General features: G+C 43.5%; 2 protein-coding genes and 1 long non-coding RNA gene across 6 annotated transcripts in view; 1 reads left to right on the top strand and 2 right to left on the bottom strand.

The window, feature by feature from the left end:
• Positions 1 to 1,964, bottom strand: part of LOC135177294 (uncharacterized oxidoreductase ZK1290.5-like) — a 65,836-nt gene extending 63,872 nt beyond the window's left edge. For both annotated transcript variants that reach the window (XM_064147062.1, XM_064147063.1), the window contains exon 1: positions 1,752 to 1,964. In XM_064147062.1, the coding sequence (XP_064003132.1) occupies positions 1,752 to 1,836 (85 nt within the window). In that variant the 5' untranslated portion in view covers positions 1,837 to 1,964. The remainder of the gene's footprint in view (positions 1 to 1,751) is intronic.
• On the top strand, positions 1,904 to 26,642 carry DPH5 (diphthamide biosynthesis 5). 3 transcript variants are annotated; one of them, XM_064147064.1, is made up of 8 exons: positions 1,904 to 1,988; positions 2,199 to 2,379; positions 5,010 to 5,134; positions 9,884 to 9,992; positions 21,397 to 21,517; positions 24,363 to 24,402; positions 25,457 to 25,560; positions 26,404 to 26,642. In XM_064147064.1, exons 2-8 carry the CDS (start codon positions 2,245 to 2,247, stop codon positions 26,622 to 26,624), a joined length of 855 nt encoding a protein of 284 aa, XP_064003134.1. In that variant the 5' UTR covers positions 1,904 to 1,988; positions 2,199 to 2,244; the 3' UTR covers positions 26,625 to 26,642. The 3 variants fall into 3 exon arrangements, with proteins under 3 accessions (XP_064003134.1, XP_064003136.1, XP_064003135.1); XM_064147066.1 differs by having other exon boundaries at positions 1,910 to 1,978; XM_064147065.1 differs by having other exon boundaries at positions 1,976 to 1,998.
• Positions 3,968 to 16,263, bottom strand: LOC135177296 (uncharacterized). The gene is made up of 2 exons (XR_010303025.1): positions 15,348 to 16,263; positions 3,968 to 5,784 (listed from the first exon to the last, which is right to left on the bottom strand). It is a non-coding gene; the product is annotated as an uncharacterized LOC135177296 (long non-coding RNA).
• Positions 26,643 to 26,771: the final 129 nt, after the last annotated feature.

Below are 26,771 nucleotides of genomic sequence, written 5' to 3'. Positions count from 1 at the left end.
CTATGCTGGCTTGGAAAAATGGCTTTTAATTATTTAATAGTTTGGCTCTTTTGAACCGTTAGTAAAATCAAATTAGATGGATTTGGGGTTCAGCATCGCATAACCCTAATATTCTTACATACAACTAAGAGAAGTATTCTGCTGCAAGCCAATCTTGGGTTTATCACAGTATCAACAAGGTAGGAAGAGACCTCATAGATTATCAAGTCCAACCCTTTACCACACAGCTCAAGGCTAGACCATGGCACCAAGTGCCATGTCCAATCCTGCCTTGAACAGCTCCAGGGACGGCGACTCCACCACCTCCCCGGGCAGCCCATTCCAGTGTCCAATGACTCTCTCAGGGAAGAACTTTCTCCTCACCTCCAGCCTAAATTTCCCCTGGCGTAGCTTGAGGCTGTGTCCTCTTGTTCTGGTGCTGGCCACCTGAGAGAAGAGAGCAACCTCCTCCTGGCCACAACCACCCCTCAGGTAGTTGTAGACAGCAATAAGGTCACCCCTGAGCCTCCTCTTCTCCAGGCTAACCAATCCCAGCTCCCTCAGCCTCTCCTCGTAGGGCTGTGCTCAAGGCCTCTCCCCAGCCTCATCGCCCTTCTCTGGACATGCTCAAGCGTCTCAATGTCCCTCCTAAACTGGGGGGCCCAGAACTGAACACAGCACTCAAGGTGAGGTCTAACCAGTGCAGAGTACAGGGGCAGAATGACCTCCCTGCTCCTGCTGACCACACCATTCCTGATGCAGGCCAGTGTGCCACTGGCTCTCTTGGCCACCTGGGCACACTGCTGGCTCACGTTCAGGCGGGTATCAATCAACACCCCCAGATCCCTCTCTGTTTGGCTGCTCTCCAGCCACTCCAACCCCAGCCTGTATCTCTGCATGGGGTTGTTGTGGCCAAAGTGCAGCACCCTGCACTTGGAGCTATTGAAGCCATCCCCTTGGCCTCTGCCCATCTGTGCAGGTGGTCAAGGTCCCACTGCAGAGCCCTTCTGACTTCCAACTCTGTCACATCTGCCCCCAGCTTAGTGTCATCTGCAAACTTGCTGATGACTGACTCGATGATAGTATCAAAACCCAAACCAACCAACCAACACACAGCCCCCAGTTTCTGACAGCCTGTCACGGTTTTAACAGCATTCCAATTCTGCCAGCACACACATGGGGCACATCGCCCTGCAAGCACAAGGCAGAGGCCTTTCGATTCGCAAGGTGCTACAGGAACTGCTACAGAGGCTTTGGGTTGTGACAGGTGCAGCTGACAAAAAAAAATCCAGAAGCTTCCAGTAAGATTAAGTCAGGCTGGAAAGTTGGCTTTAAAAAACACCACACTTCTGCTCTCAGGCCTCATAAGTAAAAAACAAGCTACCAAATCACTAAATAATACCCTGGGGAAGTGGAAGAAGAGATCTGTGCTCCCAAGCAGAAGAGCACCTGCTCCTCAGCTTGCCTTGCTGTAGAACAGCAGCTGGGGGCCCAGAAGGTCCCATGTAACACAGCCACGAAGATTCACCCACTACTAAAGAACCCTCCGGAGGAGAGCAAGCACAGCCGGGCTCTGCACAGGCGGCACCGGCGGGAAGCTCAGGCCCGGACCCCCCCGCGGCGAGCTCGGCCGCGAGGGAACAGCAGAGCGGAACTCTGAGGCGCGGGCGAGGGCTGAGCCGGCGGTGACCGCCAGCGGCGCACAACGCTGCTGGGGAGAGGCGACTCCGGCGCCAGTTTCGGCCAGCCTGCCGCGGGCCCCCGGCACTTACCGAGCCCCAGCACCGGGATGCTGCGGGCGCTGGCGAGCAGGAGCGTGGGGCAGCCCCGCGTCCCGGCGCCCCGCACCGAGGCCATGGCCAACGGCCGCGGCGCGCGCGCCCGCCCACACGGACCACAGCTCCCGGCAGCGCCTGCGCCGCCCAGCGCGGGGGGCGTGGCCACTCGCCGCGGCGCGGCCGGCGGGAAGCAGGCGGGCGGTGAGCGGCCGTGAGCGGCGGTGAGCGGCCGTGAGCGGCGGTGAGCGGCGGGCGGGCAGCCGGCGGCGGCCGGCGGGGCTGGGGGTGTACTGGCGCGAAGGGGCGGGGGAGAGGGGCGGGGAGACGTGGGGCGAGGTCTCGGCGGCCGGCGGGGTGGTGGCAGCGGCGGTGGCGTTGGCGTTCGGTGGCATTGCGTGGCGTGAGGCGCTGCGGCTGACCCTCGTTTCCCTCCTGAGGTAGATAGCCGCGGCGGCACTGGCGACTCTTTCCCACCGCTCCCGCAAGCATGCTGTATCTAGTCGGGCTGGGCCTGGGAGATGCCAAGGACATCACAGTGAAGGGGCTGGAGACGGTGAGGCGGTGTCACAGAGTGTACCTGGAGGCCTACACGTCCATCCTCACGGTGGGCAAGGAAGCGCTGGTAGGTGTGGCCGCCGCAGTTGCACAGGGCCCTGGCGCCAAGCAATGAGGAGAGGGTGCTGGGCCGGCGGGTCGCTGACGGCCGCTGGGGACACGGACGGTGCGATTCCCGGGCAGAAAGCACGCACGGGACCTTCAGAGGCTGTATTTTATGGAAGAATTCGTTTCGCTGCTGTGAGAAGCCTAGAATGAAAGCGAAATCCCCCTTCCTACAAGCGCTAATGCCAGTTTTCATCTCAAAATCTGACAGCGTATGGAGATCTTGAAAGACTGAATGATTTGTTTAGGAAAATGATCTGTTTAAAACAAACAAACAAACAAAAAGTAATCAGACGACAGACCTGGTTTGGAACCTTGAACCTTTGATTCTGGCTGAAGTATTACGGTGTGCCTGCTGGGAATAGTGAGATGACTGCCACACAGTTCCATGTTCCCTCGTGGGCCACGCAGTCTCAACAGGTTGAGACATCCAGATTCAGTCAGAGATGAGCTGTTGAGCAGTGTGGCAATAGGGCGATTTGTTTGGGGGTTTATTGATCTAAGTCTGTAAGAAACTTGGATGTCCCAAAGAGGGCATCATCGGGAAAAACCATCAGTCAGAACAAACTAAAAGAACCTGCCTTACCTGCAGCTAAGTGGCGATATAGGCTGGATGTTAGGAGGAAGTTCTTCACAGAGAGAGTGATTTCCCATTGGAATGGGCTGCCCAGGGAGGTGGTGGCGGCACTGTCCCTGGGGGTCTTCAAGAAAAGCCTGGCTGAGGCACTTAGTGCCGTGGTCTGGTTGACTGCCTAGGGCTGGGTGCTAGGTTGGACTGGATGATCTTGGAGGTCTCTTCCAACCTGATTGATTCTATGATAGTGCAGTTTACATGCAAGTAACAATGCTGAATGCTAAACCTAGTAATCTGAAAGTCAGCCTCCTCTGAACAACATGGGAAGCTGTGGGAAAGCTGTCAAAAGATTTTCTGCAGGGATTTTCTAGGCATCCTCCCGTGCTGATGCTTTTGAAATCAGATTGTAAAATTGGAATTATGTGACCTGCTTAGTTTGTCTTTTTGGCCTCAAATGTACATTAAAAGCTGTTTGATGTCAACCAGCAAAATGGGCCCTCAATTTGGTGAAAGAACTGTTTGTATCCAGTCATGTTCTAGTGAGTCTACAGTTTAGTTTTTTTGTCAGGAGAATGCTTTTTCTCAAAGCATACAAATAGATTCCCTTAGATGAAAGCACGCTGAAGGGTGTGCTTCTGGGAATGCATCTTTGTGCTCTGTAGTGTGTATTTGCTTACTGGACTGGCCTAAAGTTAGTTTGGTCCAATGGTAGACCCACCAAAATGGATGTAGATTTTGTAATGTGTCGTCAGCATGAAGTGATTTGCTTTATAGACTGGCTGCTGTCATGCTGGACCATTTGCTAATGCACATCTACTGGAAGATGCTTGAAGCAAATGGGGTGTCAGCATTTATTAGTTTCAGTATAGACCTCAGCAGTACATCAGAGTGGCTGTCAACTGTTCTGGATCACAGGTATAAGATTGACTTATACATATATTTGGATTTCTTTCTACCAAATCCATAGGTTGTAGTCTTTCATAAGGAAAATAATATCCTCATTTTACAGAGGTAGATAAACTTAGCCAAGAATGGTGAGCAAGTCATCTTTAGAAGAGGAAACTGAACCCATATCTAGGATTCTAACTGTGGGATAGATTTTTATGGAAGCTTTTCTACAAGTATGAAGATTCTCTTGTCAATTCACTGGTCTTTGCAGGTGAAGCTGTCACTGAAGTCACAGAAGATGGAAGAAAATCTTTCTGGCCTCTAACTGACTTAATAGTTTCATCAGTTTGTAATGTTTGTAATACCACCTGCATTTTCTAAGTACTATTTAGAATAATCCCACTTTTTTTGGTCTGTGCCTTGGGAAAAACCCTTTATGTAATCATGTCATGAGCATGTGAAATCTATGGTGGCATGTGATTTAGATGTGGTCAAACAACATGTTCTAGAACTAAAGTGTTTTATTCTGGCAGTAAAGGCATTTAAAACATACCAAGAGACATGATGATTACTGAGCTTCAAAGAAAAACAAAGAACATGATCAAATACATGCTTATCTGTATAGATAGTAAATTATTTCTTGCAGAGAAGTGAAGATGAAGGATTACTTTGAAATCATTCCTTAAATGAAGAAAAATAGTTTGTGGCACAGTTAGCATTGCATTTCTATCTTGGTTTGATGTGGGTGTTACAACTAAGCTATTGCCTTACAGCAGGGTAACAGGTTAAATTAACTAGACCTGGAGGTCCATCCACCTACCTTCAGTGTGCAGGAGTGACTGGGCTGCTTTTGGAGCAGCTCCTTAACTGATACAAAAGGCATAAAACCTGAAGTTTTTTTAGTAGCAATGTGCTTGACTATTTTTTTTCAGCTTGGGATATGCTTTCTGGGAAGATGAGGTGTTCCAGGGGGGAGGCAGGGTTCTCTAAAACATGGGTCAGACTTATAGGGAGAACGATAAAGTTGGTCTTTTCCAGTGTCCATTGCCTGTGTTCCTGAGAGAGCAGTCAGAAAGATGCCCAGTCTAAAGTGTCTTATTTTGGTGTTTCTTATTAATTTCAATTTCTAGGAAGAATTTTATGGGAAAGAATTGATTTTGGCTGATCGAGAAACAGTGGAACAAGAAGCAGACAGCATTTTAAAGGAAGCTGATGTTTGTGATGTCGCATTTCTTGTCGTTGGTGATCCTTTTGGGTAAGGCAAAACAACTCCTTGCTTATTGCTGTAGCTTGATCACTCTCTTTTTTCAATAGGAAGGAGCCATGATCCATAACTGTAATTCTTTAGTAAGAAGTTGATTTTCAGGCCCAAAGCACTTTTCAGGTCTTTGTCTATGTTTTAATTGCATTAAAAACATAGGCATGATTATTTACACTTGAACTTGCTTTGAAGTTTCCATGTGTGGATATCCCTTATGGGTAGGAGTATTGATCCACCAGAATGCATAAATCTTTGCTTCAGCAGTCACTTGTAATTTCATTCTCTGTGCCAACTTTAACGGAGAATGTTTTGTTCCAGATTTTTCCTGCTAACAGAAGAAATTCCAGGCCATCACATAATTCAGAAATGTGCTGTATTTTGATCTATGTTCTTTTAGTTGCTATTTGTACTTCCAAACTAGTTTTTGTGCTCAGTTGTTTCAGAATGAATGCAGGTTGTTGGTTGTACAGTGCTCCTGTTTTGATATATGATGGCTTTAAAAATTGTTTAGGACACTATAAATGTCTTCTTATTTTGGTTTATTAAAGCCTTTTGTTTCCCCTTTTTACTCCTGCTGAAGCATGTAGTTTTTTTCCTATCACCAGAAGGATCCTCTTCTGTCTTTTCAGTCAGGCATCATCAATCTGTAATGTCAAGCCACACAGAAGAGCTTTTAAGTCTCCAGCTGGTGGTTCAAGATTTATACCACAGTGTTAAGGGGCACAAGAAAAATGGAATCACTGGGCACCCTATTTGTGAGTGAGAAAATAGAGTTTATGAAAAAGAGGTGCCCATCTGTCAAAAGCAGAAAATTTATGTAAATAAAAGTTGGAAGGGAACTGGCAAGAGAATGTATATTGTAATAATTAGTACTTATGGGCAGATGATACTGCATTTCAGAAGTACTAATTATACTTTCAACACATCTTAATATTAAAATGAGGATTCATGTTGAGCATAGAACCATGTTACCTATACCCTTGTGCTCAGACTCAGTGACTGATAGAGTACACAGATGAAATAAACCACAACACATATCTATTGACATGGAATTGCAGCTTGTAAGCATTATCTTGATCTTCCTTAGTTTCAGTGTTAAACTATTTCCATTCTGGCTAATATAATACATCACTGCAAAGAAGTACCCTGGTTTTGAAAGAGTTGCTTCTGTCTAAATGTTCTTAGCTCTTGATTTTGCTCTTATGACCACATGGTGCCCTGAAGATTTAGAGTTTCATGAGGTTACTTGGAAAGAGTACTGAATGTTTCTGTCCTGGATGGCATTATCCAAGTGCTCATGGAGGTGCTTCTGCTTTTAGTTACAGTCATTATTGGCAGATCTGTTAGAACATAATGGCTGGAGCACGTTTGAATTAATGAAGCCAGCTGATCCCCTGCTCAGTGTTAGCATAACCAGAGAATCCTCCAGTTCTCCTTGTCCTGTGTATGTGAAGGGAATACTACAGGGCCATAAATGAGACCCCTCTCAGAACAGTCATCCTTAAATCACCTCTACTTAACAAAATCAGGACCAGAGTTTGTTTACTAAAGGCCTGGTTTAGGTTATTGCATTCTCCTAGGTCTGGGGGCCTTTATGTATCATGGTCTGTGATTTCCCAAATTCAGATTCAAAATTCCTCTATTTTCCTTTGCTCTAGTCAAACTGATTTCTTTTTTCATTATTGATCCTTACAGCTTTGCCAGCTGCTGCCACATTTGTGTTGCAGTCTAAAGCACCTGATCTGCTCAGTGGTGCTAGTCAGGCATGCAATGTCAAAATTGTAAGACTTCAGTTACTCTTAGGGCAACTAAAGGAGGCCAGGATGAAAGTAACCTTCCTGTTTTATTACTCTGATCAGCATATGCTGCTTCATTCTTGCTTCCTTCTTTGGAATGGTGACACAAAAATGTGTACATCTTGGGAATGAGATGGCTAAGGCCATTATTCAGCTTTCATAGAATCACAGAATCAGTCAGGGATGGAAGGGACCACAAAGGTCATCTAGTTCCAACCCCCCTGCCATGGGCAGGGGCACATCTTACATCAATTTAGCATCTCACCCCAAAATTTAGCATCTCACCTCAATTTACATCTTGCCTCCATTTTATATCTTACCCCAACATTTAGCATCTCACCCCAAAACTTAGCATCCTACTTCAGTTTACATCTTATCTCCATTTTATGTCTCACCCCAAAATTTAGCACCTTATCTCCATTGTATATCTTACCCCAATTTAGCATCTCACCCCAAAATTTAGCATCCTACTTCAATTTACGTCTTATCTCTATTTTATGTCTCACCCCAAAATTTAGCATCTTAGCTGTTTTTATATCTTACCCCAATTTAGCATCTCACCCCAAAATTTAGCATCCTCCTTCAGTTTACATCTTATCTCTATTTTATGTCTCACCCCAAAATGTAGCATCCTACCCCAACATGTGGCATCTTACCTCAAAATTTAGCATCCTACTTCAATTTACATCTTATTTCCATTTTATGTCCCACCCCAAAATTTAGCATCTTATCTCTGTTTTTATATCTTACCCCAAAATTTAGCATCCCACTCCAAAATTTAGCATCCTACTTCAATTTACATCTTATCTCCGTTTTATATCTTACACCAAAATGTAGCATCCTACCCCAACATGTAGCATCTTACCCCAAAATTTATCATCTTACTTTTATTTACATCTCATTTTTATATCTCACCCCAAAATTTAGCATCCTACTTCAGTTTACATCTTATCTCCATTTTATATCTTACCCCAAAATTTAGCATCTTATCTCCATTTTATATCTTACCTCAAAATTTAGCATCCTACCCCAAAATTTAGCATCCTACTTAGTTTACATCTTATCTCAATTTTATATCTCACCCCAAAATTTAGCATCCTACTTCAATTTACATCTTATCTCCATTTTATATCTTACCCCAATATGTAGCATCCTACCCCAACATGTGGCATCTTACCCCAAAATTGATCATCCTACTTCAATTTACATCTTATCTCCATTGTATATCTCGCCCCAAAATTGATCATCCTACTTCAATTTACATCTTATCTCCATTTTAAATCTTACCTCAAAATTTAGCATCCTACTCCAAAATTTAGCCTCTAATCTCCATTTTATATCTTACCCCAAAATTTAGCATCTTACCTCCAGTTTATATCTTACTCCAAAACTTAGCATCTCTTTGATAAGTTTAGGCAAGGAGTAGGTGCACCTTGGTATTGCACATGGAAAATGGAGTGCCCAGGATACATGCAAACCAGCTAAGTATGTGCACATTGTTGCAGTTCAGAGATTTGGTGGATTCCAGCCTCCTATTCCAGCTGCATTAACTACAAGCCCAGCAGTTCTTGCAGGGTAGGTTTTGAGCATTAGACCTGGAGCCAAATTTAACTCCTTTCTAAGCTTAACTAGAATTTTCTTAATTATTTCAGAACAAAACTGATCAGTCAAACCTGAGCATTGTTAATTTGAGTAATTTGGCTTAAATGTTATAAAAGTTGGGTTAGTCTAAGGATGCTTCTTCTGAAAACTGCATGCAGTTTATCTCAGGCTCTTCAAAGTTGCTGTTTGAGTGTGGTGCTTTCCTGGCATGCACTGGTGCAGAGGGGGGAAGGCCTGGCTGTGCAGCAAGTAAGGAACTACTGAAGTTGTGAAATTTATGCCAAACAGAGTTGGCTTTTACAGTTCAAGAGATGTGCACAGACACCTGCAGAAGAAAAAGGATAAAGGGAGCTTTCCCAGTACTTGCCAAAGCCTCTTTAAAAAGTGACAATTGTATTGGTGCTACAGTTTCAATGATGTCAGAAAATGGCAAAGAACTGTAACTGTTCTGGATTTCTGGAAATCTGCTCCCCAAAGAGCAGGTTCACTGCACTCAGCACTTGGGAGCAAAAAATGGAATTGTATTTTCAAAAGAAACCAAATATAAGAATATAAATGGCAATAACAAGGATACAAAGTATATTTACAGGCTCACAGGATGTTAGAGGTTGGAAGGGACCCAAGGAGATCATCGAGTCCAACCCTCCTGCCAGGGCAGGACAATACTGTCTAATACAGATCACAGAGGAACACATCCAGACAGTATCTATATATTTACATATATGTACCTATATATGTACAGCTTAACAACAGCACAAGCTGCCCTGTACCTTAATTGAGCTCTTTTATCCCCCACTGGGGACAAAGGGCTCCAAAGGCCAGTACTATCATGCATGCTCCCTTTCCACCCCCTCATGGAATCTGAAACACAGAAGCTGCAGGTTCAGAAGGAGGAAAGCACAACCTGAAAGTCAAAAGGAGCAGTGAGAAAAAAAAAAGATACAGTTTATATTCTGTGGAGCAAGCTACTGTTTCAGAATATACAAACTTATTCTTCAGCCCAATTGAGTGAGATAGATTTTATCTTTATTATAATGTGAACTCTGAGGAGTCTGCCTCTCTTGACCTGACCAAAACCTCTAGAAAAACTCTGCTTACAACTGAATTTAGTTTCACACTGTAACAGTGACACACTAAGGATGCCTGTATTTTCAACTCAGGTGACATGTGGAAGCCTTATTGGACTTCTCCATAGCAATTAGTAAAGTCATTGTTACCCTTTTGGCACTTCTGCATTGCCTTCATTGTGAAGAGTCATTCTGCTTTCAAAACAAACTGTAACACTAGTGACACTTGGTCGCTTTATCACTTGAATCTTCCTAATTCCTTTCTCTTCTTAACACAGGGCCACAACACATAGTGATTTGGTACTACGTGCAGTAAAACTGGGGATTCCATATGAGGTCATTCATAATGCTTCAATAATGAATGCAGTGGGCTGCTGTGGTTTACAGGTAACGTTTTTGTTCATATCCTGTTCCACTACTGCTGAACTGGTGAATTGGTGAGCTCTTCCATCCCTTTAGCAGAGCATGTTGTAATCTGAAGTTTGAAGATCTGAAGCAACTGTACATATCTCTGCAGAATTTGTTAACGTGTCAGCAAAAGTGCTTTTTGATAAGCACATGTGAAAATGAATAGTAGTGTTTCTGTTCTCTGCTCTCTTAACTTTCCTTTGCCCCAAGACACTTTGATGTTCAAGTTATTTTATAGCTAAAGCTTTGCTCATGTTGGCTTCCTTCTACTAGTGGTGGTCACCTGATAAGTTTATTCTTAAATTAACTTGATATCCTGTTAAGAGAGGTGCTGGTCTTGTCATAAAAGGAACATGCAGAATCCTGTCTAGGTGCCAGGTCTCTGGGTATGGACACCCCCAAACCAAAACTGAAGCAGGCATAGAATCGTAGAATCAGTCAGGGTTGGAAGGGACCACAAGGATTATCTAGTTCCAGCTCCCCTGCCATGGGCAGGGACACCCTACCCCAGAGCAGGCTGGCCAAAACATCATCCAGCCTGGCCTTAAACACCTCCAGGGATGGGGCCTCAACCACCTCCCCATGCAACCCATTCCAGTCTTTCACCACTCTCATGCTGAACAACTTCCTCCTCACTTCCAGTCTGAACCTCCCCATCTCCAGCTTTGCTCCATTCCCCCCAGTCCTGTCACTCCCTGAGAGCCTAAAAAGTCCCTCCCCATCTTTTTTGTAGGCCCCCTTCAGATACTGGAAGGCCACAAGAAGGTCACCTCAGAGCCTCCTGTTCTCCAGACTGAACAGCCCCAACTCTTTCAGTCTATCCTCATAGCAGAGGTGCTTCAGCCCTCTGATCATCCTCGTGGTCCTTCTCTGGACAAGCTCCAGCATGTCCACATCCCTCTTGTCATAGGGGCACCAGAACTGGATGCAGTACTCCAGGTAGGGTCTCAACAGAGCAGAGTAGAGGGGGAGAATCACCTCCCTCCACCTGATGGCCACAGTTCTCCTGATGCAGCCCAGCATCTGGGTGGCTTTCTGGGCTGCAACTGGACACTGCTGGGTCATGTTGAGCTTCTCATCCAGCAGCACCCCCAACTCCCTGTCCTCAGGGTTGCTCTCTAGCCAGTCACTGCCCAGCCTGTATTTGTGCTTGGGATTGCCTCAATCCAGATGCAGGACCTTGCACTTGCATAGTATATTGCACAAGTATATTACAGAGAGGAACTGTGGGTTTGAACAGTGAGTTTTTAGCACTGAAGGAGGAAGCATTCTTTCCTAGCTTAATCTAAAAGAGCACCACTTTTAATAATCTCAACAGCTGACACCTTCTAATAAACAGACAAACACCAATTGCCTTGTTTCAATGCTGCCCAGCAGCAGAAAACATGTTGTGTTGAGCTGGGTGTTACCTGCCTTTGATCACATCTGAACGGTTTAGAAACCAGAGAGGCATCAGATGTGGCACTTCAGCAGCGCTGCTTTGATGCCTGTTCTGAGACATGAATGCTGATGCTGAAGGAAATGCAGCTCAGGATTCACTTGCCTTTTAATTCTTCCTATGAGTACTTTCTTACTGCTGTAAAACTTGGGCAAAATAAGCTTTTAGGAAGAAAATAGGCTCCTTGGTATCTAAAATCATTATGTACAGCAGGCAGCTGTCAGCTGTCACTGCACTTACTGGGGCAGGTATCGCAAGAGTTGGGGCTGGGGCTCACCTTTTGGCTTCATGGTGGTGCAGTTTGTTTCTGTTACCAAGCTGTTGCCAAGCAGTTTCTGCTGCCTGCTATCTTTTCACTGTTCTTTTATATTCAGGAGGAGGAAAGCTTCAAGGCTCATATTCCCAAAGTGAACAGGTGACTTAAGTTTGCTTCCCCCACAACTCCAGTTAGGCGTAAAAAGGAGGCACATAGAGATTCTAGATGAATTGGTAAAAAGGAGAAGAAAGCTAACAGGGAATAGACTGCAAACAGTCCATCAGATCTTTCAAATATGCAGAGTTTTGGACATTAGTTTACCATTTCCTTAGCCCATGCTGAAGGGAACTGACCACAAAGGAAATGTGATGTTACTCACTCTGGCAGTAGTCTCCTTTTCCATTCCAGCTTGGGAAGGGGTTGCTTTCACACAAGTCAGCATTCCTACTGTAGAAGGCATTTTAGGAAATAGTGATCATATTGTATCGCCAGACAGACTATAAGCAGCTGTGTGTTTAACTCTTCATTGCTGCTTACAGCAGAAACAGCAACTGAGGGGTTATCTTACCAAAAAATTAGTCTGTGGTTTAATTAAAGTTGTGGTGGAAGTTTATAATCTCAGCAGTCTTTACATTCATGGCTGGCTCCTGCAATCGATCTGCTTTTGGGGTTATTGTGTTTCAAACTGCTGTCAAGTGTAACACGGATTTCTCTTTTGCTTCACCACAGAAAAGGCTTTGCTTTAGTCCTATTTTAATCTGATTGTGATACAAAACCTCTTTCTTTCTCACTAGAGAAAAACAGGAAACACCTTTATATGCTATTCTGAAAGCTGTGTGCGTAGTGAGCTGTAACTGCTGATGAGGCCGTCAGTGAACTGCAGCTACGGCCCACTGTTCACAAAAGAACATGTCTGTTGTCACCAGAGCAGTGTTTCTGTGCAGCCAGCAACATTCTGAGAGCTGCAGTTTCCCTGCACAGCAGCAAGTTACTGAAGGCAATAGAGTGATGGCTTGTCACCTTGAATCCATGGGTGTATTTCTTGCTAGGTTGTAAAGAAGGCTGAATATCTCATTTTCTGATACTTGGGGGATTTTTACTCTTTTGCCCAGTGAAGGCTGCACAGGTGACAATTGTATTTGTATGAAATGTTGAGTTTGTTTTTTGGGTTTTTTTTTGCTTTGAAAACTAATTTTTTTACTTCTAAGAAGCTCAAATAGATTGATACAATGAGCCACAGGTATTGAAAGCAATACAACTCTGATGTGCTGCGTGACTCACTCATATGCTGTTCTTATTGTGCTTCACTGTATCTGTTTGGTGGGGTTTTTTTTCCCACTGAAGAATATCTTTTCCCAAGGATGAAGAACATCAAACACAAATGATTATGGCCAGGAGGGTAAAAGAGCCTCTGTGTGAGCACCTCTTCACATGTTCTCTGCAGGCTCATTGCTCTTGTCTGACACATAGGCATGTCGATCACTCTGACTCCTGTTGTACTGGGGAAAAAATCACCAGGAAAAAAGTTGTGCAGTTGTGCAGTGTGTGCACCACCAGAGAAATCAGGGCAAGGGAACAGAAGTCCCCAGAGGAGGACTAAAATTCTCAGCACTTGTAGTGGATGGTAGCAATGAGCTAGTTCAGCTTTCCTCACTGGCAGCTGCATGGTAGTTATCATAGAATCAACCAGGTTGGAAAAGACCTCCAAGATCATCCAGTCCAACCTATCAGCCAGCCCTGTCCAGGCAACTAGACCATTATTTAGCTTTAGAAAGTGTTGTGGTTCTAGGTAATGGGCTTGCCTCTGTTTCTACCACTCTCCAGCTACCCTGTGAGCAAGACATTGCCTTAGAACTATCCAACTGACTGACTTCCATGTCTTTGTCTGTACCCACATTCAGTGTTTCAGAATAGTGCCTATTGGTAAGGATTTAGCCCTAGAATAAAGAGGCAGGATACTCACAGAGTCTCAAATTGACACCTTTTTCATTCCTTCCTGGTCTGCATGACATCTGGGTTAATTTGAGAAGGTCACTGGCCAGATGTGATGGTTTGGGTGTTACCCCATCCCCACTCTTGTGAAAATCACCCAGACTAGACTCACCCAAGTGGAAATTAGAACCAAGCTTTCTATTTACAGATGAGCACTATATACAAGTAGATATTTACAGCTATAGACAGAAATACACAAGTTAAAAAAGGCAATACAGAAACACACCACCTCTCCCAGAAACCAAAGTCCCCAGGAGAGGCTCCCAACCACCCTTCCACCCCTCCACTTTATCTCAGACTTTGCTTTATGTTCAAGCTGAGTTTGGAGAATCAGCCAGGGTGGGTAGGAAGCAGATGGATTAGTTACACAGACAGCAGGTTAGGGAGAGAAGGGAGGTAACCAGACCCAGAGAGAGCAACTCTATTATCTATATTTATGTTCTTGTTTTTATCCATCTCAGCAAGCCTATGAGTGCAGCAGCCATCACCACTGTTTCCTTTTCACAGCCTGTGATTTAATTCTTCTCATCAAAATATCTCAGCTAGGCTCAAACTAGCACACCAGAGTAGTGCTCTCAAAACAGTATTCTCTCTGATCCCATTCTGGTAATATATCCATCTTTGAGGTAGCAGTATGGATGGTCAGACACACGAGGAAGACTGCATCATACAGACTTGTGATGCACATAAAGGAACGATGCAACTCAAAGTGGCTTGAGGTAATAGCATTGGTGTGATAAAAGCACAAAACTGGTGGCAGGCCATGGGCTGAGACAAAAGACTGAAACAGGCCACGTTTCTGGAAGGGCTGTGTTGCTAGTTTTGAATCCATTTGGTTTACATTTTGGTAGGGCAGACAGGAAAAAAACCCATGTTACAGCAAAGACCTGCCTTCATTTTGAGACCTACCCACTTTTCCACCTGAATAGCTTCAGAACAAACATCTTTCATGTCCCCTTCTCTCTTTCAGTGATTTGTCTCTATCTGATCTTTTTTTGGGTCTTCTAAGACAATTCAGTCACAAAACAGTTTGATTAATAGCAGGTCACTTAAAGACAAAAGCAGTGCTTACTGTGTTATTTTTGAGTCTTTACTGAAGAGGTGACTAAATTTTCAGCATCAAGCAGAACAATATTTTTAGACAAGGAAGCTGAAGAATGCTATCATTACTCACTGGGCTCATAGTCAAATAGAAAATAGTAGTTGCAGGAGCAGAACATTGTGGGTTCCACCCTCTTTCTGTGCCCCGATCTTCAAAAACACCCTTTGTAGAGTCTCTCCTATTAGAACACAAAATGGCTTTTACTCACTGACAGTGAATAAACTGTTTACCATCACTGGTTGTTTGTCTCACTTACTACCAACTGCTGAGCCTTTTCAAAGTTGGCATTTGGTTCTTTAGCCCAATTAAAGGTGAAATTAGTGCTAGTGACACTACTTCATTACTTGCAATTGCTATTCAACTTAGTACCATTCATTACCAGTAAACCTGACCCAGAAACATCCACTGCATCAGAATAGATCTTTTTCTCCACTTAGATATGTTAATTATAGATTAGTAACCCAAGTGACCAGAGTAGGAAAACATCATTATTTGGATATTGCTGGGAAGAGTCATAAGAGGTTATTAAAGATAAGGTGACGTTACCTTGGAGAGAAAATCTTGTCTTGTTCAAATATGCTTAGAGTTTCTGAGTCTTGATAGCTGAATTTTATTGTGTCCATAGAAGGTGTGTTCCCTAAGAGCTGATACAGGAGGCAGCCAAGAGAAAAATGTGTTCTTCCCTTCAGCTGCCTTTATATGATTTGTCTCAGCTGCCTTCAGAGTACTGTAATTGTGTGGAGTGGACTTCCCTCAATGAGGCATCCTTTTCTTCACAGTTCCTTTCTCTCTGGCTTGTTAAGAGGACTGGAGGTTTTCAGGACAGCTGAGCCAATCTTTCAGCTTGAAATTCAAAAGGAGTCATAGCCAGGTGTGTGTGAATGGTAGAAGTTTGGATTTCATGTGAAGGCTCTCATGAGAGACATTCAAAGCTGCTAAATGTCTGTGATACTAAGAGAGTAAAAGTCCAGAGTTAGGACTGTGGTTATCAATTACAAGCAGAAATTAAGTTTGACAGATTCTTGCTGCCTTTATGTTGATTCATGTACTACTTTCTAAGCTGTTCTCTGGGAACATTATATCATATAAAGAAGAGTAAGAGCCCTTTAATCTGATGCATATTGTCTGGAAGGTTGTTAACTGGTTATGGAAGACAAGGTGAAAAATGTAACTTTAGCCTCTTTTTTGAGGATGAGTGTGCATAGCAACACATCAAAGCTCTTATGACAAGGATAAGGAAAACAAGTCTTAGCCTTCCTCTAGGTGCTCAGTGAGATTTATCAGGAAGTAACTTGGGATGATGCAGGTGCTCTGTGGTTTCCAAATTCCATTAAGGCACATCCTTAGGAGAAAAAGGCCTTCTGGTGCCTCTCAGTGTGGATGTCATCAGGCTATGCTGTATCTCCATTTGCAGAACACATCTGTCCAGTGAGAACAACCTGCAGTGTAACCCAGGATGAATTGAACACAGAACACAGTGAGGGACAGTTCAGTCTTGCTGCCTGGCAGGCATTTCCAGGTGTATATACAGCTGTCAGGTCTCAAAAATGCAGTGACAAGACTCTTTTTCACCATCTTTCTCTGCCACGTGTCCAGTTCTGAAGCTGTTTGAACATTAAGGAAAGGAGGTAGGCTCCTCAGTGAAGAATTGCTTTGTCACCATTGCAGCTGATACAGCAACAATTCTGGGAAAGATGCTGTAAAAATAAATGCCTGCATTTTGAAATGTTTACTTCTTGGTTTCTCTGCAGCTGTTGCCCTGCTGACCTTTAATATTATCTCGCATCTTCTCTTCTGCTTGCTTTAGTACTTCACCGAGGGGATGGAGGATCTTCCTTTTTCAGTTTCCTCATTTAGTCTTTCAGCTTGTTCCTTCTTTTTGTGCCCCATATTTATGTGGTGATTAGCCACACCAGTACTTTAGGTGAGGATTGTTGATGTGAACCACTTCAGGTGTCTGCTGTCATTCAGACTGGCCATAAACAAAGCTGCTCAGCAGATTCATTGACATTTTGCTTGCATGCAGGCTTTTCAAACTGAAATTGTGGTACAGCACTTCTTTTAAGGTTTATTCTGGCCTCTCAGCAGTCAATTCTGCTTATATCTAGAAGTAAAACAAGGGATATCATTTAGAGAAGCATTAGAAATGCTAACTGAAAACAGAGACCTCAGATGCCAGATACTCTTTCATATTAAATAAGATCATAGAATCAAACAGTTTGGAAGAGACCTGAAAGATCATCCAGTCCCAGCTATCATCCAGTCCAACCTATAGGTTGGATAGATAGGAAGTTATAGCTTGTTTTGAGGTGAAGGATGAAGGTGAGAACAGCTTTGAGCAGTATTTTATGAGGCGCTGAAAACTCAAACAGATAGAGCATTGTGTTGGAGTGGAGAGATCTGCCTTCCTTTCCTGACTTTAGCATTGCAAAATTTAAGTGCACAAAGCTTTGCTTAAGGCAATTACTACTTGGGCAAGGTGGAGGAAGAGTATTTCCAAAGACTGAGGTCATTTCAAAATGACCTTTAGACATTTTCGCTGTGAAGTATTTGAGCATTAGAGGGAGCGTAAGGTTGGTTTACAAGCTGAGAGTGTAAAATATCTGTCCAACCATTTCACTGGTCCCTTTAAAACTCCAGCACTTTTGTGCCTGAGCAGAATGTAGGCATTCTAACAAATCTGATGAGTGCAAATGTGATGCTTTAGCTTGTGCAGAACAGATCTTGCCCACTCCTAAACGCCAGCTGCTTATTGCAGAGTGCAGCACACAGCAGACCGCTGTGAAGCTTCGTTTCTCATCAAAGCAGTGCTGACAACTGTACAGCCTGATCATTTCACTGCAAAGCACAGAGCTCTTCATTGTCTCAGAGCAGCCCTGAGGAAAAGGACCTGGGGGTCTGGGTTGATGAAAAGCTCAACATGAGCCGGCAGTGTGCACGTGAAGCCCAGACAGCAACTGTGTCCTGGGCTGCAGCAAGAGCAGTGTGGCCAGCAGGGCAGGGGAGGGGATTCTCCCCTTTTACTCTGCTCTTCTCAGGCCCCACCTGGAGTCCTGTGTGCAGTTCTGGAGCCCCCAGCACAAGAATGACATCGAATTGTTGGAGTGAGTCCAGAGGAGGGCCATTAGGATGCTCAAAGGGCTGCAGCAGCTTTGTTATGAGGACAGGCTACAAGAGTTGGGACTCTTCACCCTGGGGAAGAGAAGGCTTCAAGGAGACCTTATAGTCACCTTCCCGTATCTGAAGGCTGGGGAGGGACTATTGACAAGGTCTTGTAATGAAAGGACAAGGAGTAATGGGTTTAAACTGGAAGAGGGGAGATTCAAACTAGATGTTAGGAAAGGGTTCTTTGCAGTGAGGGTGGTGAGACACTGGCACAGGTTGCCCAGGGAGGTTGTGGCTGCTCCCTCCCTGGAGATGTTCAAGGCCAGGTTGGATGAGGCCTTGAGTGACCTGTTCTAGTGGGAGGTGTCCCTGCCTATGGCAGGTAGTTGGAACTGGATAATCCTTGAGATCTTGAGGTCCCTTCCAACCTAAACCATTCTATGATTCTATGGTTCTATGATTCTATCTTCTCAACAGCCTCAAAGCCTGATGTTAGCCCCTGCTTGCATTGTAGTCCATCTCAATTACCAAACCATGTGTTAGAGCTATATTGCAACAACAAGCACAATAGCTGAGATTTTAGGGCCATGTTTGATCTTTTATGACTGGTGGTAAGAATCTTTTAAAAATGTCCGTGGGTTCTAGCTCTGGTGGAGCTGCTGTCCTCTGTAACTGCTGAGTCCTGAGGACACTAGTGGCATTTTTGGTGTTTACTGCTCTCTCTTCAGTGAGGCTTTCCTTGAAGGGCTGATACTACACGCTAAAGAGGTAGAAATTAGAACACAGCACAGGAAACTGTATTAGGAACAAACCGAGTCTGCAAGAGGTACAGGGAGGCAGTTAGAAGTGCAGTTCTGTTACGGTTAAATGTTGCTTCTTTAATACAGCCTCACTGTGGTGGAAGGAAGGGTGCCTGTGTTCCCGGTAATGTCACACCTCTGTAGACATCAAACACAGAAAGAAACAGTTGCCTCTGTAAAAGAGCTTGTAAGGTAACTGGTTACAAGCCGTGCAGCACAACAGAGGTTATCACCGCTTCAGTTTCACAGCCTTCAGAGATCACTGGTGTGCCAGAAAGTTCCTAAAGCAGTGTTTCCCCCTTTTTATTGTGAAGTGTAAATATATAATCATTAATGCTAGGACATCTGTTCTTCAGAAGTTCAGTTAGTAGAGCAGTGTAAGTTGCAAAGACATCTCTAGGAGGTTCATAAAACATGCCTCATTCCACCTCGTTGGAGTAGAAGCTAATTGTGTCCAGGTGAGAAAGGAAGTGTATTGTTGAGAGACTGTGAGTGCAGGTTTGTATGATAGCAATGCTCTGTGATGATCTCCTGAAGTTATTGCTTCTGAGCACAGGCCATTGCTGACAAAATGGCTTGATTCTTTTATTGACATTGAGGTTTCAGCTTCAGTGCAATACCTAGCAGACAAAGGACAGATTCAGTGAACCTTACTGGCAGTGCTTGCACAAAAGGCATAACTTGCTTAACTTCTTGCTGGTGGTAAAGGTGAAGGAGAGTGGAAAAGAGAAAAGGAACAATCAGAACAAATGCTGTAGGGTATAAAGCTGAATGGCCAACTTGTTTTTAGTATCTGGCAGAGTGGTTTAGAAGATTTAATTGCCAGATAGTAACAATCTGCCCGTTTCTGCATGTCTTTTTCTTTGGTAAAAGTGAATATTTCTCTCCTTCAGGTTATTAGAGTGCCAAAGGGGCTGGGACAAGATGTGAGGTTAATTGAGGGCACTTTCTGTTCTGAAGGAGGGCTGCTGCTCTTTGGGAAGTAGCTGCAGTGGCTTTCAGGTGGCAGATGGTAAGCTAGTTAGGTTGGTACTGGACAGTGCAGCAGCAGTCAGTGACTGAAGCCATACCACCGAGGAGGATAAAGGTTAGCTTGCTCCCAGATGCTTTAGCAGTCAAAGGGAGAAACTTCTTGCTGGAATGTTTCTTCTTCAGCATTGCTACAAAATGGAAAGAGTTCTAGCTACCCTCCTGGAGAACAGACAAAACAAAGCTGCCTTTATTTATTTATCTAGGGCAGAGCCTTGAAGTAGTTAACAAGTTACATCAGGAGCAATTAATTTGGTTCAGCCTATATTTAGTTTACTGGAAGAACCTTTAGGTTGTGAAATGTATACTTTGTGTTCTTCTCCTTGTGCTAGAATGAAATATTGAGAAGAGGAAATGTTTTCAGTAACGTGCCAGGAATCTTTGTATAAACACTGTTCCTGTGAGCATGAATGGTTAAAACCTCAGCTTTTGGTCTCTTGAACAAAACAAACGTGTTTCAGCTTTGATTCAAATTCTGCTGTGCCAATGTAAATGAGTTAAAACCACAGCTTAATGCCACAGTGAAATAAGTATGTGTAGGGGAATCCCCAGATGGCACAGACCTGCTTCTGCAGAGGGTCCTGCTCTCTGTTAACAGCGCAGTATCTCCTGTAGTAAGCTTGGAAAGGCAGTTTTTCCTTCCAGGTTCACAGAGAAGGTTAGTCTGGATAGCTGCTGGGAAGGTTAGCCTGGTTAGCTGTTTCTCTGGTGGGCTTGAGCAGACAAACTGCAATATTCATTTGGGATGGATCCATTCCAGAGCTGGACTAACCAGAACTGATGTGGTTTTATCCTTTCTCAAGTTGGTTACAAAAACTTACAGTCCAAATGCTGCTCTGGGTTGCATATGGCTTTCACTCTTGCATCACTGAAATGATTGGCAAGACCATTGCTTCAAATGCCTGCTTGGAGGTCAGGGACTCACAGTAACAGTTTGTGAGACACAGAATCTGCTGGCAATATTCTTCTTACCATGTATGCATAAAACATGTTGCACCTTTGCTCCATGCCTTCAGATTTTCATATCAGCAATCTCTTTGGACTGTAACTTCTCCTGCATAGTGCAGATCTCATCTGATGACTGTGCTGCTTGAATGCAAATACTACTATGGCAGTAGAATCAAAACATTCAAAGTATTATGGCATTATTAGAAGACACCCCCCCCCCCAGCCTTAACCTAAATAAGGAGTAGTAAGCATGAGTTTTCATGCAAGTTTATGAAGTTTTGCCTTTAAAAGGATTCAGAATTACATAACAACAGAAATTAGATTGAAAGTTAGTTAATATATGTGGAGAAGGAGAGTGCAGAGACAGACAAACACTTCACAGGTAGTTCTTTAACATGCTTTACTATTTACAACTCTATTATGAGGAAGAGAAAGCAGTTCAGTGATTACAGATTGCTATGAATGCAAAGGAATGCACTAGAGAGAGAAGCAGAGGGCAGCTTTCTGAGAAGGAAACATGCAGTGTTTTGTGGAAGAGCAGACACAGTGTCTCGTAGCAGCGCACTCTCCTTGCAGTATCAAACTTCTTTAGGAAGCAGGCTCAAGACATTGCAGTGTGGCCAATTAGTCAGGATTTTTGTAGCATTTTTTTAATGCTGTCTTACTTATCTTTTTCTTACTGTGTGTGTTATTGCATTTGCTTTGTTCTACAGTTGTACAATTTTGGAGAGACAGTTTCCATCGTTTTCTGGACAGATTCGTGGAAGCCAGAGAGCTTTTTTGACAAGATCAAGAGGAACAGGCAGAATGGAATGCACACACTGTGCTTACTTGGTAAGCTGCTGCTACCCTCCTTTCCTTAGCTACCATATCCTGCAGTGTCCAGAAACAGTACTGATAGGCATGAGATGAGGTCTGTCACAGAATGGTCTGGGTTGGAAGGGACCTCCAAAGGTCATCTAGTCCAACCACCTCTGCAGTCAACAGGGGCATCCTCAATGAGATCAGGTTGCCCAGAGCCCTGTTTAGCTTCCCCTTGAATATCTCCAGGGATGGGCCCCCTGAACAAGCTGTTACAGTGTTCCAGAAATAACTAGCCAGCATGTATCTTGGAAAATACACCAAAAATTGGAATGTTTGTGCATACTTCAAGTCAGCTCAGCCATTGTTAAGGCTACAGCAGCCACATTTTCTTAATTCCTCTTCAAAAAATCTACAAGAAATGCTGTCTTTGTAGAAGTCAGGTAGGAGCAGGAACCCTTTTTTTGATCTAAAGATCAGTGTGTTTTGAAGCTAGACCAAGCTCAGGTTGCAGTGACTAGCAGCTATCTTTTATTGACTTAATGAGGTGAGACCTCAGCACAATTCACTTTCTGGGAATGAATTGTATGTGTAAGCCCAGCTGTTTTGTAAGGTTATATTCTCTTTCCTAAACAATCTAATCTAAGGATGTTTTGGCAGGATATGATTGTCCAGTGAGAGGTTGCAGTGCTGTAAAAAATTCTTGCTGATCACAGAGCTGAAAAAGAATGCTACTCCTCAATTCAAGAGAGATGCTCAGGGACTGGAATGTGTCCAGATAAAGCTGGTGAGGGGCCTGGAGCACAGCCCTGTGAGGAGAGACTGAGGGAGCTGGGGGTGTGCAGCCTGCAGAAGAGGAGGCTCAGGGCAGACCTCATTGCTGTCTACAACTACCTGAAGGGAGGCTGTAGCCAGGTGGGGGTTGGTCTCTTCTCCCAGGCACCTAGGGACAGAACAAGGGGACACATTCTCAAGTTGTTCCAGGGGAGGTCTAGGCTGGATGTTAGGAGGAAGTTGTTGGCAGAGAGAGTGATTGGCATTGGAATGGGCTGCCCAGGGAGGTGGTGGAGTTGTCATCCCTGGAGGTGTTCAAGAAAAGTCTGGCTGAGGCACTTAGTGCCATGGTCTGGTTGATTGGACAGGGCTGATTGGACTGGATGATCTTAGAGGTCTCTTCCAACCTGGCTGACTCTATGACTCCCAGCTGACCGCTGCCCCCAGGCTCTCTTGTGGTGCTGTCTGATTTTTATCCTACTCAACCATCCTCGGCTGAAAGCCACTTTCTGAGTAACTCTGCTAGTCTAGGTAACTTCTGGAATACTGTGGAACTGCCTGCATCTAAACTAGTGAGACCCTTGCAAATTTGAATACATATTCATATACCTTTCTGTATTGCCTTTCAGGCAGAGCTGGGATCTCTCACTAAACAAATCCATATTTTAAGTAAAAACAAGTTTTGTGGTTAACTGGAGAAATCCTGACTGGGACACAACTAATATGTGTAAGCATCACTTCCAATGCCTCAAAAGTTCTTTGTTTTCAAAATTGGCTAAAAATCAGAATTCTAGTGATTTCTTTTAAAGATGGCTTCAAAAGTGTTTTATTCAAGGATTGTGACAACTACAGAATCTTAAAGTCTCTTTTTAGATAGTAAGTAGTACTCTGAATTAATGATTTCCTTAATACTATTGGTGATGCTGAATCTTAAAAGTCTCTTTTTAGATAGTAAGTAGTGCTCCAAATTAATGATTCCCTTAATACTGCTGGTGATGCTGAATCTTAAAGTGTCTCTTTAGATAGTAAGTAATACTCCAAATTAATGATTCCCTTAATACTATTGGTGATGCTGAAATCTTAAAGTCTCTTTTTAGATAGTAAGTAGTACTCTGGATTAATGATTTCCTTAATACTATTGGTGATGCTGAATCTTAAAGTCTCTTTTTAGATAGTAAGTAGTGCTCCAAATTAATGATTCCCTTAATACTATTGGTGATGCTGAATCTTAAAGTCTCTTTTTAGACAGTAAGTAGTGCTCCAAATTAATGATTCCCTTAATACTATTGGTGATGCTGGTCTGTGTATTGATTGCTTATCCAACTGAATGAGGCCACTAGCAAATGTGACATAAAAAGGGTTAGTGCTGATAGCTTTCAGAATGCAAAGTGATTTCATGGACCTGTAAGGAGTTTGGTAAACTGTGCACTGATAGTCTTGCAGCCTGATTTGGATTTAGGAGCTGATTGTATAACTTAAGCAATGCTCTTTAAAAATAACATGTCCAGCTTTGACTGGGGCAATGCTGGGGGGCATTTGAATAGAAGTAGTGCTTGACTGCCTCTTTGAGAGACTGCAGCCTGTTAGTCTCACAATTGCAGAAGTACAGAATCTTACCTGATTCCTTCCATGTTTCCTCTTTTTCCCCTCTTACCAGAAGATTGTTCTAAATTCTGTCTGGGACAGGAAGGAAATGCTAACAGAAGGCAGGTTGCTGCACAGCAGTGATGTAATGGCTATTGACCAGCTACACTGCTTTACTATGTGTGACTACGATGGCCTCAGCATTTAAGAACAGTCCCAAGCCCCTGCTATGCTTAAACGTGCTGGCACTTTGCTGTCCTGTGTTAAATACAACTGCCAGTTGTGTGTTTTTAGTCACCTATGAAATTTACCCTGTCTTTGGGTAGAATCACATACATAAAATCCCAGCACTCTGTGATTAATGCACACATGAAACAACAGAAGGTAATTATGTTTTTTCCTGTAATAGCTAAAGTACTGTCATGAAGTTTATGGAATCTGCTAACTCAAGTACACTTTGCTTACAAAGAAAACTAAGCAGGCTGCTTGTAGGGAATTTATGTTATGTTTTGTTCTACAGATATTAAAGTGAAGGAGCAGTCTCTGGAGAATCTAATGAAGTGAGTCACCATTTTGAAAACACAGAGAAACAAAGTGTGTCTACAAAGGGCTTTTTTGTACAAAGAACAAAGGTGCTTTGCCCATACTCTAATACTGAACTTACCTGCCTTCTCCTCGTGTACTTCTCACCGGCCACATTCTTTCATTAGTTACAAGGAGTGGCACTGTTTTGTTCATTACAAAAGGACCTGGCTCTATTTTCAGTAATGGAATGAAGTTCCATAGTCCTTTTTTTCCCCCCACCTGTTTCTGTGAGAAGCAGTAAGTCACAATGGGATGAGTTGAGTTTTCTGCTTGGGAAGTGAAGTGTTCTTTTACTGCCGTTGTGCCCCATCTTGAAATAGATTTCATAGCTGAAACAGCATTCTGAATGCATTCCTCTTTACACTGGCTAGAAATAGTTCAAAGTACTGAACACATGCCACATTTTAAAGGAGTGCATAGAAAATCCTCTTATAAGTTCATTTAACTGCCTTCCAAAAGGCCCCTGCTGCATCTCAGTCATCTCTCTGCAGGCTGTCTGTTTTGCCAGTGCTGATTATAAATGGTTACTTCATATGCATGCTGCAGCCCTGGTCTAAATTAACATTTGGGAAGTCTCAGTAGCATTGAGGTTTGTTTTTTCTGGAGTTGCAAAATAAAATCTGTTTGAGTGAATCTAGTTGGCAAAGAAAGCTGCATTTCATTTAAGAATGTATTTCTAGTCTGTAATCATCAGTCTGCAGGGCATTTGACAGAGAAGCAGGACTTTGCCCTTGAATTAGTCTAATGCATCTTTCAGGAATAGCTGCAAGACCTGCATATTGCTTCCAGCAGATGAATTTGCTTTTAAGACTCAAGGCCCTGCTGTTTCACAGGTGTGGTGAGGAGAACACAAAGAGACTTCTGTCTTCCTTAGAAGTTTCACTTTTGTTTGAAAGGCCATTTCTGAGAGCATGGACTTGTTTAAGTTCAAGCTTGCTGGTCTAGAGGTTTCTTGAAATAAACTGCAAGAACACTAGGGATAATGAAACAGGTCCTGTGTGAAAGTTCTGTACTTTGCTTTCCCCACAGAGGTAGAAAAGTTTATGAGCCACCACGCTATATGAGTGTCAATCAAGCTGCAGAACAACTTCTTGCCATTATTCACAACAGGAGGCTCCAAGGAGAAGCAGCAGGTACTGTTATGCAAACATTTCTCTCTGCTACTACCCCTCTCAAATCACACTTAGTGATGAGCCTCTGAACTCTATTCCCTTCTTAAACTTAGCATTCTCTTGCTCTGCAGTGGAATTGGGCTGCCTTAAACCTTAGCCATGAGATGGATTTAGCAGAGCTTGAACATAGTGTTGTCCACTGAGCACAGATGAACCAGCTTTAGCCAGCCTCAGTTTGGTGACCCCATACTGTTCTATCCATCTTCAACTCTGAGCTCTTTGATCCATTGAAGCTGTGGGAGATGGGAGGATTTTGAGCATTTTAGCTCAGCTGATCTCTATGAATCTCTGCTAGATGTTATTTAGACTGGTGACAATTCTCTATAGGAAGAGCAGTATGAATCTAGATTAACCCAGCCATGCAGAACTATGATTTTGACCTTGAATTCTTAATACTGGCCAAGAGTAAACTATGAAAGATACTTGTGGAGACTAAAGGTGAAATTACAGCAGCTACAAAGATGATCCAGTTGTTAATCTAGCTATGTGCCTCCTTTCAAAGTTCATTCCTTCAGTACTGTGAAAATTAAAGTCCTTTCATTTTATCTTTGACACAGAATTGACCAGATGCAGCAGTTTCCTCAAAGCTAACACAAATCCTGCATGAATTCATGTTCTACTGCCAGTTCCTTTCCCCTTCTTGCTCAAAAACATCCCTAAGCCCCAGCTTCATTTCCTTTGAAGAACAAGCTTCTTTCTGTGCCACGCCAATGATTAATTGGAAGTTAAAAGAGAGCAGTATTGAGTGCTTTTCATGAAGTCAATAAACAAAGCATTTAATCTGCTTTCAAACTTTTCTTACAGAAATAACTGAAAACACTATTTGTGTTGGCCTTGCACGTGTGGGTGCTGCAGACCAGAAGATTGTTTCAGGCACGCTCTATCAGATGTCCACAGTGGAGTTAGGACGTCCGCTGCATTCCTTGATTGTTACTGGCACTCTGCACCCTCTGGAATTGGAAATGCTGAAGCTTTTCTCTGTAGATAGTTCTAGCTTTGAAAAGAAAGAGTTTCAACAAAAATAAAGTGTTATTCCATCTCCAGTTCATGTAAGCATGAAGTTGTTCCTGTGAGCGCATCGAGCTTGCCCAAGTGCAGTCAGAGTGCATTCATGCTTCACAAGACAACACTGTAGGAACATTGGACCCATTTTACCTGAGGTTACTTAACTG

The sequence above is a fragment of the Pogoniulus pusillus genome, chromosome 8 (genome assembly GCF_015220805.1).
Source record: "Pogoniulus pusillus isolate bPogPus1 chromosome 8, bPogPus1.pri, whole genome shotgun sequence".
In the NCBI taxonomy this organism is placed as follows: domain Eukaryota; kingdom Metazoa; phylum Chordata; class Aves; order Piciformes; family Lybiidae; genus Pogoniulus; species Pogoniulus pusillus.
Note: the sequence above shows the minus strand (reverse complement) of the source record. Positions and strands in the feature narration are given on the sequence as shown.